The 15,793-nt window shown below is 33.6% G+C and overlaps 1 protein-coding gene across 1 annotated transcript in view; it reads left to right on the plus strand.

Moving 5' to 3' along the window:
* Positions 1–1,388: 1,388 nt before the first annotated feature.
* Positions 1,389–15,793, plus strand: part of nAChRalpha4 (nicotinic acetylcholine receptor alpha4) — a 99,362-nt gene continuing 84,957 nt past the window's right edge. Inside the window, exon 1 of the mRNA XM_076480381.1 lies at positions 1,389–1,634. Coding sequence (XP_076336496.1) covers positions 1,562–1,634 — 73 coding nt within the window. The 5' untranslated portion in view covers positions 1,389–1,561. The remainder of the gene's footprint in view (positions 1,635–15,793) is intronic.

The raw sequence follows: 15,793 nt of genomic DNA on the forward strand, positions 1-15,793 counted from the left end.
GTGATACACAGCAACGAAAGGTACAAACATGAACTCGGGTCCTTTCTCCAGCGTGACTTCTACTGGAAGTTTCAAAGGTGAAAAAGACCATAAATTTACTTTTATCCACGAAGGTTTATAAAACTAACATTTCTCACGAGAATTTCAGGCTTGCTTTTAACTGTAGATTAAATCAAGATGGTTGAGAGAACCAGAATGGAAGTTACTTATCTGAGTGAGCAGCAATAAATCAAATATCTTTGACATGGTATAAGATGCACATTCTATCTCTCGCTACAACGGTGACCTCCGTTTAAACGACAATGTCTACTTAGCACAAAGCAGTCGGAATATTGTAAATCTGTAAAGGAAGAACAAAATAACAGCCATTTGATATGAAACTTAACTTCGTGATAAGAGCTCGGTTTAGAAAGACGAGCGTTCCTGTAGGTTGTGTCTGGTGCATCTCTCTACTGATCTATGTTGGTCGATATTTTTAGTGTAAACTTGGAAGCTTGAACGTGTTTTGACAACAGAAGGGCAGTATTTAGCATTGACGATTTGTGTGTGTGTGTGACGGAAACAGTAGACTGCTATGTTAACCCTAAATTTATGTTACATCAGGCGATATGTAACTTTTTAAATTGATTTATAACCACGCGTAAATAACATCGTTTTCACACATCATTGACGTTATGTTAAAAAGTCACGTAGTCGCGTCTGGAAAATCGTGTAACTACAGTTCTGACTGGAGTTCGTTAAAATTCGTGTGGTTACACATTCTAAGTAACAGATTTAAAGTACTAAGTGCGTTGAAGTTAACTGTAAACAGAGAAAACTGTGGCCCTCAAGTGATAAAGTAAGTAAGATTACACAGGACTAGCGGCAACGGTGTGTACTACAGGAGTTAGAAATGGCGAATATATTGTAATACGTAACTGTACAAAACATTTTAATGCCTTCTGCATGCAAAACAAGTAACCGTGTTTACCAACGTAAAATGTTTTCCGTAATCCTGAAATTCTAACGTGTTACGTTGCTCGTGATATATATTTTTATTTTATTTTTGTCAGAAATATAAAGTTGACGTTGGTATGCTGAGGCTGTCATGACAGAACAGGTATATTTTTGCTCACCTTAGATAAAGGTGTGTTGTTTGATTATCAAGTAGCAATAACATATATACTGCAGAAGTAAGTGGAAACATATTTTCAGAAACTAGCTTTATATATATATAGACTCCTTTATAGAATACAGTAAAATGACAGTGGTGGTAATCAGTCTCAGAAGAAAGAAGGAACCGATGTCATACTTGTAAGATGCGGTATTCCCACACAACTTGTGGCGCCCTCTATGGAGGTAGAATCTGTGCCAAGCGTGTGGGTAAACCTGTCTAGTTTGGCGGAAGATTTCACGCAGTTTAGACGGTTCTGGTTCTCCCTCTTTCCACCGGAGGAAGTGTTGACGTGGAAGTTGATGTTTTAGTTTTAGAAAAAAGACAAAACGTACATTGTAGAGGCTAGACAAACAATGAAACTTGCCAGTTTATTATATACGGGCGAAAAATAGTATAGTCTTCGATATGGGAGTTTGTCTAAGTTGGACAAAACAATGCCATTTAATGTTAGCTTTCTTCTTCGTGACGTCACTCGAATGTAAGTAACCAACCGATGTTTTCCGTCTAGCTTTTTTATTGTCAACTTTTTATTCAAATGTTTCACAGAATGAGAAAGTTTGTTTGTAGTTATTATATCGACTCAGTTAAAACTAGTTACACGTTTTAAGACCTTCAAGTGAAACTTAATTCGCTAATGTTTGACCAAACGAATAACAGAAACAGACATTTTAAAATTTGAAGTTTGATGACTGTTTTGTTTTTTTTGTGTGAATTTCGCGCAAAGCTACACGAGGGCTATCTGCACTAGCTGTCCTTAATTTAGCAGTGTAAGACTAGAGGGAAGGCAGCTAGTCATCACCACCAGCTCTTGAACGACTCTTTTTCCAACGAATAGTGAGATTGATCGAACATCATGATGCCCCCACGTTTGAAAGGGCGATCATGTTTAATATGATGGAAATTCGAATCCGCGACCCTTAGGCTGTATGAGTCGAGCGACCTGACCACCTGACCATTCTGGGCTGTAACTAGATAACACTAAGTGTTAAATTCTATGACTGTACATATCGTCTCCGGTCTGACAGCGGTAAGAATGCGGGTTCAAAACACTAAAATCCAGTGCTCGATACCTACAATGGGCACATATATTGTGGCTTTGCCAAAAACAAACAAACAGTTCTTCAGTCAGTGACACAGCGGTATGTCTGCGGACTTATAAGACTAAAAACCGGGTTTCAATACCCGTGTTGGGCAGAGCACAAATAGCCCTTTGTGTAGCTTTGTTCTTAATACCACTCAATGATCAGTTTAATTAACCCTTTTGTTTGATAATAATGTCTTTCTGTTTATTGTTTGTTAAGCGCAATGGGGTATCGAGTTTCGAATTTCAGCGCTTTCAGCTCTGAAACTTATCGGTGAGCCATTGGAGTGTGCTTACCTTTCTTTAGGTAAATAGATACGTTCAAACCTTAAACAATCGTAATTCAAAAATATATACAAGTGAAATCATATTAGCATACTAAGGGTTATCATTAAAACCTGGTTTAACGTGTTCGAATCATAGAGACCCTGAATTCTTTTTATCTGGACTTACTTTTATTTAAAAATGTGTCTCCATATTCATTTCACACACAAACACATATATATTACTGAATCATTATTTAAAGTTTATCTGCTTATAGCTTATGACGTCATATTAAACGTTTCTGCAACCAACAAATTAACTTTTACGTTACTGTGATCCATAATCACAGAGAATAAGTGTCTTTGTAACCCCTAAGTTTATATTTCTGTAAGTGTAACACTATTTCCACAACATACCCACTACACCACCAACCAATAATAACAAAGTAAACTGATAGACTAGTAGTTACGGGCTTGTACTAAAAACAAATAAAAGTACACGTAAATTGTAAATTGAGGTTTGAATACATAAGTTAATAGAAAAGGACTTGATGAAAGAATTGTTTCTCTTTGACTCCCTACGTTAGGGCATCTTAGATACTGATACGTCGTTGATGATTCTCAGTCAGATTTCACCTGGCGGTACCCTCCTGCATGATATAGCAATAACAGACTAGAGGATAGGGAGCTAGTCAATATCTCCCGCCACCAGCTATTGGGATACTTATATCACAACCAAAACTCTGAAATTATAATGCTCCTAAGGTTGAAACAGGAAACGTGTTCGGCGACGAGCATTGGACTCAGACACAGTAACCATCAGACCATGCCAGGCCCGATCAGAGAACTGATATTTTTATTTATCACACAGAAAAGATGTCAAAAAGCATCAAGAAGGCACCAGCAATAAAATTCTATAATGTTTTTCTTTTAATAACAAAAACAAAGTACTTTTTTGTCAGGTTCGTTTGTTTCTTTTTGTGAACTTCGCGCAAAGCTACTCGAGAGCTATCTGCGCTAGCCGTCCCTAATTCAGCAGTGTAAGACTAGAGGAAAAGCAGCTAGTCATCACGACCCACCTTCAACTCTTGGGCTACTCTTTTATCAGCAAATAGTGAGATTGACCGTCACATTATAACGTCCCCACGGCTGAAAGGGCGAACATGTTTGGTGCGACGGGGATTCGAATCCGCGACCCTCGGATTACGAGTCGAACGCCTTAACCACCTGGTCATGTTGGGCAAAAGATCACGTTCACCGCATATCAGTTGGTACTTGGTAGATCAGATATGGATCATACTTCTGTTCTGATATCGACCTAACTATCATGCACTAATTGGCAACAGAAAACTAGGACTGACACATGCCAAAAGTAAACATTCCTAAGTTTCTAATCTACCTGAAGCGTGAACTATCTTTGTTTATAAAGATAACCTTAGATAACACTCAAGTTCCTTAATATCCTATTTACTGTGGTTAACATATCTTTTTATGGACTTTATTTGGACAAGCTAAATCTTAATATTCTCATTGTTTTGGTTAACAGATCTTTTTATTGACTTTATTTGGACAAGCTGAATCTTAATATTCTCATTGTTTTGGTTAACATATCTTTTTATGGACTTTATTTGGACAAGCTGAATCTTAATATTCTCATTGTTGTGGTTAACAGATCTTTTTATGGACTTTATTTGGACACGCTAAATCTTAATATTCTCATTGTTTTGGACTTTATTTGGACACGCTAAATCTTAATATTTTCATAACTTTTATGGACTTTATTTGGACAAGCTGAATCTTAATATTCTCATTGTTTTGGATCTTTTATGGACTTTATTTGGACAAGCTGAATCTTAATATTCTCATTGTTTTGGTTAACATATCTTTTATGGACTTTATTTGGACAAGCTGAATCTTAATATTCTCATTGTTGTGGTTAACAGATCTTTTTGGACTTTATTTTAAATCTTAATATTCTCATTGTTTTGGTTAACAGATCTTTTTATGGACTTTATTTGGACACGCTAAATCTTAATATTCTCATTGTTTTGGTTAACATATCTTTTTATGGACTTTATTTGGACAAGCTGAATCTTAATATTCTCATTGTTTTGGTTAACATATATTTTTATGGACTTTATTTGGACAAGCTAAATCTTAATATTCTCATTGTTTTGGTTAACAGATCTTTTTATGGACTTTATTTGGACAAGCTGAATCTTAATATTCTCATTGTTTTGGTTAACAGATCTTTTTATGGACTTTATTTGGCTAATGATGTCTTTTTATGGACTTTATTTGGACAAATTGAATCTTAATATTCTCATTGTTTTGATTAATGATGTATTTTTATGGACTTTATTTGGACAAGTTGAATCTTAGTATTCTCATTGTTTTGGTTTATAGTGTTTTTATAGATTTTATATAGATTAGTTGAAACTCAATATTATATTATGGTTAACAATTATGACAGTAGCTATAATTTGGATCAATTGTATGTCGATATTCTAGTTAATGTGGTCAACTGTATCTTGTATGAGTATCATATAAATCAGTCCAACAATAATTCTCCATTTTTTATTGTTAATGGAGTTCTGGATTGTTCTTGGATAAATTTAACCAGATTCTTTTTGAGGCCGTTCCTCTCGACCTTTCTCGCGTATATGACTGGGTATAGACCAAGACATAGATATACTTGAAGAAGTACAACTTTTATAGTATATCTGCTAAGATGAAAAGTTATATGGGTACAATGATGTCACGTTATTTACGATTATTAAAAATGCAGCATTTTGTTGTTATTTTTCATTTTCCTTTATCACGTCGTTTATAAGCAGTTGTGAATTGTTTATATATTTGAACGTATTTGTGTTTAGTTCGTTTTTTTCAAATTGTTTTTTTTTTGTTTAATTTTTGTTTGAAATTTCGTGCAAAGCTACTCGAGGGCTATCTGCACCAGCTATCTCTAACTTAGCAGTGTAAGTCTAGAGGGAAGGCAGCTAGTCATCACCACCCATCCACCGCCAACTTTTGGGCTACTTTCTTACCAACGAATAGTAGGATTGACCGTCACTTTATAACGTCGCCACATGGCCATGCCAGGCCTCAAATTGGGTTAAAACTGTATTATGTTATATATATGCTTGTGTTTAGTAAACATAAAACAGATGTTGTCTATGTGCTCGTTAATGGCACAATAATGTTTTCACTACTCGTGTAATTAGTTAAACACGTGGCATGTGGTGGACTTGTTTGAACAGGAAAAGTTAAATTATGAAACTTTAATTATGCGATTTTGGTAGAAATATGAGAGATATTGCTGTATGATGACGTAAATATTTTGTCAAAGGTTCCAACCTTTGAGAAAGTATTTCTCTAACACTACACAGCTTTTTTATGGCAAATTATTAGTTGTTTATCACCAAATGTCAATAGACATTGCGAATTATATCTCCAATGTAAAACTGTAAAAAAATAACAATAGTGCGAGACCAACAGTCGTGTATTTGCTACAACAATATCATAAAACGTTATGTTTACTTATTCCAAAAATCGAAGAATTCAAGGAGCCTTCACACGATATCATTAGAACAAGGAGCCATCAATGGTCATTGTTTGTGCGAACTCGCGTGGCATTTCTTTATTTTATAGATGCAGCTATGCGTTAACGACATAAAGTTACTGGTCAACTTCTAGTTTCAGTATCATACTTTAATGAACATATAATGGTATCAGTCCCTTATTTCTCTCTACAAATGCATGGCCAAGCGTGTTAAGGCGTTCGACTCGTAATTTGAGGGTCGCGGGTTCGAATCCCGGTCGCACCAAACATAGTTGCCCTCCAAGCCGTGGGAGCGTTATAATGTGACGGTCAATCCCACTATTCGTTGGTAAAAGAATAGTCCAAGAGTTGGCGGTGGGTGGGTGGTGATGACTAGCTGCCTTCCCTCTAGTCTTACGCTGCTAAATTAGGGACGGCTAGCACAGATAGCCCTCGAGTTGCTTTGCGCGAAATTAAAAAACAAGCAAAATAAAATCTTTTTTTTTAGTTAAGCACAAAGCTTCACAAATATGCTGTACATACTGTGTCCATTACAGAAATCAAAACCCAGTTTTTAATATTACATTCTTGTGCAAATTAATTGAAACAATACGGAAAATTACGATTTTTTTTCAATTTATCGCGTTTTATTTTTGAGAATCCAAGAATTACTCAAAAATTAATACATAATATGACTGTCTTTATTTTTCGGAAGATCATTAATCCTCTTTGGCATCGAGTCCACGAGCTGACTGCAATCTTTACTAATTTTTGGATCGCGGTACCACACCTCAATTAGATTATCTTTCGTAGTACAGTCTTTTCCCCGAAGTTTTTCTTTACAAATCGCCCAAAGATTTTCAACAGGATTTAAGTCCGGAGAGTTTCCAGGCCAGTCCAGCACCTTAATTCACGTTGTAATCATAAAATTCTTCACAAGTTTCGATGTGTGGCACGGAGCCAGATCTTGCTGAAAAATGCCAGATCCCTCTGTAAATCTCTTTTTCAATTCTGGAACGACTCTTCTCTGCAAAACTTCGATGTACTGTGGTCCTCGCATCATATCTTCTACGATATGTAAGCCTCCGACGCCATAGTAGCTGAAAAAGCCCCAAAACGTCTTCTTCGAGGGATGTTTTACGAACTGATTTATGTGAGGTTCTGAAAGTTTCTCACCTGGATATCTGCGAACATCCAGACTTTTTTGACCCTGTACGAAGAAATGAGTCTCGTCACCGAATAACACCTTCCTCCATTGTTCTTGCATCCAGTTTTTGCATTTCAGACCACATTGATACCGTTTTTTCTTTATTGAGTTGGTAAAAAGGTTTTATTTTGACTGGTCTCCTTCCCCCTTTTAATGCGATTTCGAATGACGTAATATTCCTCAAAATTCCGTCATATATCCCAAAAATAAATCGACCGTACTGCAAAACACAGCTAATGACGCCGTCTGTGTGAATAAATGACTATTAATCAGCGGGTCCAGCGAGCCTGCACCGGCCGCCATGCTGAAAATATTGTAAAATGACCATTTGTTTCAATTTATTTGCACAAGAGTGCCACTAGGGGCATGAATTAAAATAACAATTAAGTAACATCACATCGAAAAATACTTACGTTATTTAAATTCCATGATTTTTGAAAACTCGATGCTGGAGAATGAAGTTTTAAGTCAAATAACTGAAATGTTTAAACACCTAACAAGGTTTTAATTATGGGAATAGCGCATAACAAACGTTTGTTTAGAGTTGGTTTAATAATATGCTTATGGCAGTCGACTCATAATCCGAGGGTCGCGGGTTCGAATCCCCGTCACATCAAACATGCTCGCCCTTTCAGCCGTGGGGGCGTTATAAAGTGACGGTCAATCCCGCTATTCGTTGGTAAAAGAGTAGCCTAAGAGTTGGCTAGCAAAGATAGCTCTCGTGTAGCTTTTCCCGAAATTCAAAAACAAAACAAAAATAATAAGCTGTATCCAATAACCTGTAACTTATATTCCATGCGGGCCCGGCATGGCCTAGTGTGTTAAGGCGTGCGACTCGTAATCCGAGGGTCGCGGGTTTGCATCCCCGTCGCGCTAAACATGCTTGCCCTTTCAGTCGGGCGTTATAATGTGAAGGTCAATCGTAAAAGAGTAGCCCACGAGTTGGCGGTGGGTGGTGATGACTGCCTTGTCTCTAGTCTTACACTGCTAAATTAGGGACGGCTAACACAGATAGCCCTCGAGTAGCTTTGTGCGAAATTCAAATTCAAAACACACGTATTCTATGAGTTCGTATCTCGGGATTTAGATAAGTTATCTTCTTTACTTTTAAGAAATTCTTGTATTTCTGTAATTGCTTTCAATTTTAGAGTAAAACGTATTGAAAAAATCAATAAATTTCAATCTTCACATGATTGTTACTTTCCTAATATTTGACTGATATTTCCTTCATTTACATCAGTGAACTCGAAACTTCAAACTGATTTTTGGTTCCTTGCCTTCAGCGAACTTAAAATAAGTCAGTATAGTACAAAGCGTAGCTTTGTGCGTTACAAAATAAACAAACGAACTGTCACTTTAAAATTAGGAACAGCTAAAGCAGATATTTGTCGTCTGACTTTGGTGAAATTCAACAGAGAGTTAACAATAGATTACTTGCAGTTTTCCACCATTTTTTTTAAGCCTAAAGCTGAAATGGTCGAAAGTTTTTGTTAAATTTTTATATTTCCTCATTGAAATATAAATGATGTTGTTTAATTATGTTTTACGATTAAACTTCTGGGAAATGATTTATAACAGATCTGGTTCAAAGGAATTAGTATTCTAACAAAAGTTAAATTATATTTCTCCAATAAAAGCAATTTCCAGGAGCATTGTGATACTTGTCGCAATTCTAAAAATACTATGAATCATTTTATATTCTTCCAAATATTTCTGAAACTAGTTTTAATAAGACTTAAGATAGTTTTGTATTTCCAAAGGAATTTCGAAAATTCAGTACACGTGTCCGCTTGAGAAAAATTCCTCATGGATGTTAGAAACAGAATAGTAAACTTACAAGATGGTAGAATTTTTCAATTACAACGGCACTTCTTACGCACGTAGGTTAAAAAGACTACTTCAGAGACCTCTATCGTGCTCAAGAAATAGCCGCCATTAATTTTACATACTGTTAGTTATTATAGCTTCTGACATCACGATTGACTGTCATTTTCATAAAGCATGCACAGCCCAAAGTGTGGAACGTGTTCAGTTTCATTTCAAGACTCGAACCCTGAACCTTTTGATCTGTAACTCCATATGATAATTACTAGGCCTGCTACGTACGCGTAGATGGTGTTCTTTTGTTGCTAGTGAAAAATGTGAAAATGCACGAAACGAAAATATTCACCTTTGTAAAGCTCTCTTACTTATGTTTGTAACAAAACAACGTTTATGAGAATCTTTGTTTTATTTACAAAACTCTGTATTTCTTTGTAAAGGAGAACAGAGAGAATTACATATGAAACGGTACATTCATCACCGCTATTGATTAATAAGACGAGTCTCTGTTTTCTATATGGTTTATTTTTGTGCTTCAATAGATTTTTGAATGATGCATTATCCTAAACATAATTTTTCCAAGACACATGGATTACCATTATTTACTAATCTTGTAACAAACAGTGTCAACATCTGTTTGTTTATTCGTATCTTCCTAATATAAGATATCCTAGTTTATTTACAATTGAAAATTAAACAAGATGTAAACAGAGAGAGAAAAATAATAGTAGCTAACAAATTTAATGGATTTTAAAAAGTAATAGATGAACAAAAACTTGAGGCCCTCTATAGGTGTTTTATATTATTTAAAATAATCAGATCTTAGGTAATAATATAACTCTCAAACCAAACCACCTATCAGTATCACCATGGTAATTAATTTATTTTTTCTAAAACATAATTTAACTGTAAATAAGGCGTTCAACTCGTAATCTAAGAGTCGCGGGTTTGCATTCCCGTCGCGCCAAACATGCTCTCCCTATCAGCCGTGGGGGCGTTATAATGTGACGGTCAATCCCACTATTCGTTGGTAAAAGAGTAGTCCAAGAGTTGGCGGTGGCTGGTGATGACTGGCTGTCTTCCCTCTAATCTTACACTGCAAAATTAGGCACGGCTAGCGCAGATAGCCCTCGAGTAGCTTTGCGCGAAATTGAAAAAACAAACAATTATAAAGAACAACACGAACGAAATTACTTAAAGCATTCACTAAACGTTTCGAAATCTTCAAAATTTTATTTTCAGGAAAAAACCAAAACAAACTGTAGTAATTAAACCAAAAATATTTTTTTTAAATTAAATATTTTTTACTGAAGATGGAATTATGAACATTCCGCAACGTTTACTAAATACTTCAAATAATTATGATCGTGTTGTTATTCATAATCACTGTAATGTTCGTTTGTTTTTCAATTTCGCGCAGATCTGCACGCTAGCCGTTTCTAATTTAGCAATGTAAGACTAGAGGGAAGGCAGCTTGTCATCACCACCCACAGCCACCTCTTTGGACAACGGATTGACCGTCACATTATGACGTCCCCACGGCTGAAAGGACATATTTGGTGTCACAAAGATTCGAACCCGCGGTCCTCGGATTTCGAGTCCAAAGCTTTAACCCATCTGGCCATGCTGGGCCTTAGAATTGTTGTCGTCAGAACCTACCCCGAAACAAAACAAAACAAGAGACAAACACTCAGGTTTAATATTCCTCTTTAATACAAGGTTGATCTTACTAGTGACCTCGTACATGTGATACGCTATTAACTTCTGAAGACGCTCTACTTAGATTTGCATGCGTTTAACAATTGCAAACACACACAAATACGAACGGTCTCATGTTAACTGACTTGCAATGTACTATTCTTTTCCAACGTACGTTTCATTGTTAGGTTTTATAGAAATATAGAATTGACACATTTTTGTTCACTTTTTTCTAATAATCGTTAAATGTTTTCATCACGGTTTTTCTGTGCATCATTAGTTGGTTCTGCTATAACAAAACGATCACCTCATAGAAGTTCAATATAAAACTGATAATTATCGTACCTTGAATTTATTTTTATAGTTTAGAAACTGTATAAGTGGACACGATAAATTATTCAAATTCAGCGCTATTTCGTGCTTAGCTATCGTTAAAGACATTCAAGTAAAAGTCCTGCACAGTATATATTCCAAGCCCCAGCTATGGAATATATACCACCTAACTTAGAGCAAAGTAATACTGTTCGAAAGGTCTTTAAATTTACGACCTTGAGACCACGTCTCAATTCACCTCAGCATAAATTCATTTATTCAATATGCTGGTTGTTCATTTCACCAAGGCCCGGTGTGGCCAGCTAGTTGGGGCGGTCGACTCGTAATCTTAGGGTCACGGGTTCGAATGTCCATCACACCAAACATGCTCGCTCTTTCAGTGTTATAACGTGAAATTTAATCCCACTTTTCGCCATGGTTTCATTGCAAACTTTCGAATTGATACTGTGATGACAACCTGTTCAAGTCACGTGGTTATGACGTTAGTTTAAGTTTTACAACTGTGGTTATCACGAGAAACTTTCCTTTATGTCAGGTAGTTACATTAGTGGTTGTCACGTGAAACTTTCCTTTATGTCAGGTAGTTACATTAGTGGTTATCACGAGAAACCTTCCTTCATGTCAGGTAGTTACATTAGTGGTTGTCACGAGAAACCTTCCTTCATGTCAGGTAGTTACATTAGTGGTTATCACGAGAAACGTTCCTTCATGTCAGGTAGTTACATTAGTGGTTATCACGAGAAACGTTCCTTCATGTCAGGTAGTTACATTAGTGGTTATCACGAGAAACCTTCCTTCATGTCAGGTAGTTACATTAGTGGTTATCACGTGAAACGTTCCTTCATGTCAGGTGGTTACATTAGTGGTTGTCACGTGAAACGTTCCTTCATGTCAGGTAGTTACATTAGTGGTTGTCACGTGAAACTTTTTTTTTCTTTATTTAAAACAAACATCAAACAAATCAAAAACTGAATTTTACAGTTGAGAATTTAAGGCTTAAAAATTAACCTCTGTTACAGATTGGTTATTTATTGTTTAACAATGAGCTTACAATCCATTGCTAAGTTACAAAACAATTCATATCAAAAACAAAAGACTTTTTCTATGTTTAAAACTTTGAATACGCAATATGATAGTCTTCTGACGGTAAAGTGTTTCCTCCACAACAAAGTATCTTTCAGTGTCATAAGACCAAACCCGATCTAGTACTTGAGGGCGTGATAAAAGAAACAAGGCACGTGGGTCATGGCATTTAAGATATGCATTTCTTTTGTTACATCTTGACACTTACACTCGAAAAAAACCCTAGATTTTGTTCTCGAGCTGCACAGGAAATCCTGTTAAATCGACTAACGATGTGTCTTGCGTGAAGAGAAATAGCTTTAAAAGAATGCGAGAAGCGGGCGACCTTTGGAAATAAATAGCAGACATTCCATTACGAAAACTGAACCCAACGAACTGATGGAAATATTATTGAAAAAATCTAGCCACCACTATGTACATTCTACACTCTATTCGTAAAGGGTAAACAGTGTTATCTCATACCCTAAACAAATATGCAAGTGTTTATTTCATTGTTAAAACATAATTTTATAAACATAATCTACTAGAACTAAAATACCTTCTATTAACATCATCTACTTGAACTAAGATACATTTTATTAACATCATCTACTTGAACTAAGATACATCTTAATAACACCATCTACTTGAACTAAGATGCATCTTAATAACATCATCTACTTGAACTAAGATACATCTTAATAACACCATCTACTTGTACTAAGATACATTTTATTAACATCCTGCATTTAAACTATGATACCTTTTATTAACATCCTGTATTTAAACTATGACACATTTTATTAAAATAACGCACTTGAATTATGATACATTTTATTAACATCCTGTACTTGAATTAAGATAAATTTTATGAGCATCTTATACCCTAACTAAGACACATTTTATTAACAAAATCTACTTGAAGTAAAATACATTTTCTTACATCATCTACTTGAACTAAGATACATTTTATTAAAATCATCTTATTGAAAAGAGATACCTCTTATTAACATCATCTACTTGAACTAAGGTACATATTATTAAAATTCCGTACTTGAATAAAGATACATTTTATTAACAGCCAATACTTGAACTCCCATACATTTTATTAAAATCCTGAACTTGAGTAACATACATTAACATTCCATTCTTAGGTCAAGTACAGGACGTTAATAAAATTTATCATACTTCAAGTAAAGTATTTTTATAATATATGATATTTGAATCATATGATGTTAATAAAATGCATCGTAGTTGAAGTACAGGATATTAAAAAAAAATCTTAGTTCAAGTACAGGATGTTAATAAAATCTTAGTCAAGTACAGGATGTTAATAAAATCTATCTTAGTTCAAGTAGAAGATGTTAGTAAAATGTATCAGAGTTTTGGTAGAGGATGTTAATACAATATATCATAGTTGAAGTACGGGATTTAATAAACATGCATCATAGTTGAAATAAAATGTATTTTAGTTGAAGTAAATAATATTAATAAAATGAATTTTAGTTCAAGTGTATGATGTTAATAAAATGTATTATAGTTCAAGTGTATGATGTTAACAAAATGTATTTTAGTTCAAGTGTATGATGTTAATAAAATGTATTATAGTTCAAGTGTATGATGTTAATAAAATGTATCATAATTCAATAACAGGATGTTAATAAAATGTATCTTAGTTCAAGTACAGGATGTTAATAAAATTTTTCATAGTTCAAGTAAGGGATTTAAAAAAAATATATCATATTTGAAGTATAGGATGTTAATAAAATGTATTATAGTTCAAGTACAGGATGATAATAAAATCTATCTTAGTTCAAGTACAGGATTTTAATTAAATGTATCTTAGTTCAATTAGAGGATGATAATAAAATGTATCATAGTTAAAATACAGGATGTTAATAAAATGTATCTTAGTTAAAGTAGATGATGTTAATAAAATGTATCATAGTTTAAGTACAGGATGTTAATAAAATGTGTCATGTCTCCAAATACAGGATGTTAATAAAGTGTATTTTTGTTCAAATAGATTATATTAATAAAACGTATCTTAGTTCAAGTAGATAATAATAATAAAATTATTTTTAGTTCAAGTACAGGATGTTAATTGAATTTATCTTTTTCAAGTAGGTGATGTAAGTAAGATGGATCTTAGTTCATGTAGATTATGGTAATGAAAATGTATCTTAGTTCAAGAAGATTAAGTTAACAAAGGAGTTATAGTTAGTTAATACGATATTACTAATATGTATTAAAGTTCAATACTGGATTTTAAGAAAATGTATCATCTACCTAACTAAGATACATTTTATTAACATCCTGTATTTTAACTATGATACATTTTATTATCATCCTCTAATTGAACTAAGATACATTTCATTAAAATCCTGTACTTGAACTATAATACATTTTATTAACATCATACACTTGAACTATAATACATTTTATTAACATCATACACTTGAACTATAATACATTTTATTAACATCATACACTTGAACTATAATACATTTTATTAACATCATACACTTGATCTAAAATTCATTTTATTAATATTATTTACTTCAACTAAAATACATTTTATTTCAACTATGATGCATGTTTATTAAATCCCGTACTTCAACTATGATATATTGTATTAACATCCTCTACCAAAACTCTGATACATTTTACTGACATCTTCTACTTGAACTAAGATAGATTTTATTAACATCCTGTACTTGACTAAGATTTTATTAACATCCTGTACTTGAACTAAGATAGATTTTATTAATATCCTGTACTTCAACTACGATACGTTTTATTAATATCCTATACTTCAAATATGATATATTTTTAAAATCCCTTACTTGAACTATGAAAAATTTTATTAACATCCTGTACTTGAACTAAGATACATTTTGTAACATCCTCTACTACAACTAAGATACATTTTATTAACATCATCAACTCGAACTAAGAGACCTTTTATTAACATAATCTACTTTAACTAAGATAGATTTTATTAAAACAATCTACTTGAACTATGATACATTTTATTATAATCCTTTACTTGTACTAAGATATATTTTATTAAATTTCTGTACTTGAACTAAGATTTTTTAATATCCTGTACTTCAACTACGATACATTTTATTAACATTATATGATTCAAATATGATATATTTTAAAAATACTTTGCTTGAAGTATGATAAATTTTATTAACATCCTGTACTTGAACTAAGATACATTTTTTAACATCCTCTACTAGAACTAAGATACATTTGATTAACATCCTGTACTTGAACTAGGAGACATTTTTAACATCCATTACTAGAACTAAGATACATTTTATTAACATCCTGTACTTGAACTAGGAGACATTTTAATAACATCATGTACTTGAACTAAGATACATTTTATTAACATCCTGTGCTTGAACTATGATACATTTTATGAACATCCTGTACTTGAACTAAGATACATTTTATTTACTACATATACTTGAAATAAGATGCATTTTATTAACATCCTGTTTTTTAACTATGATAGATTTTATCAAAATCCTGTACTTGAACTATTATAAATTTTATTAACATCCTGTACTTGAACTAAAATACATCATTTGATATCATCTACTTCAACTAAGATACA

Source organism: Tachypleus tridentatus, chromosome 2, assembly GCF_004210375.1.
Source record: "Tachypleus tridentatus isolate NWPU-2018 chromosome 2, ASM421037v1, whole genome shotgun sequence".
NCBI lineage: Eukaryota > Metazoa > Arthropoda > Merostomata > Xiphosura > Limulidae > Tachypleus > Tachypleus tridentatus.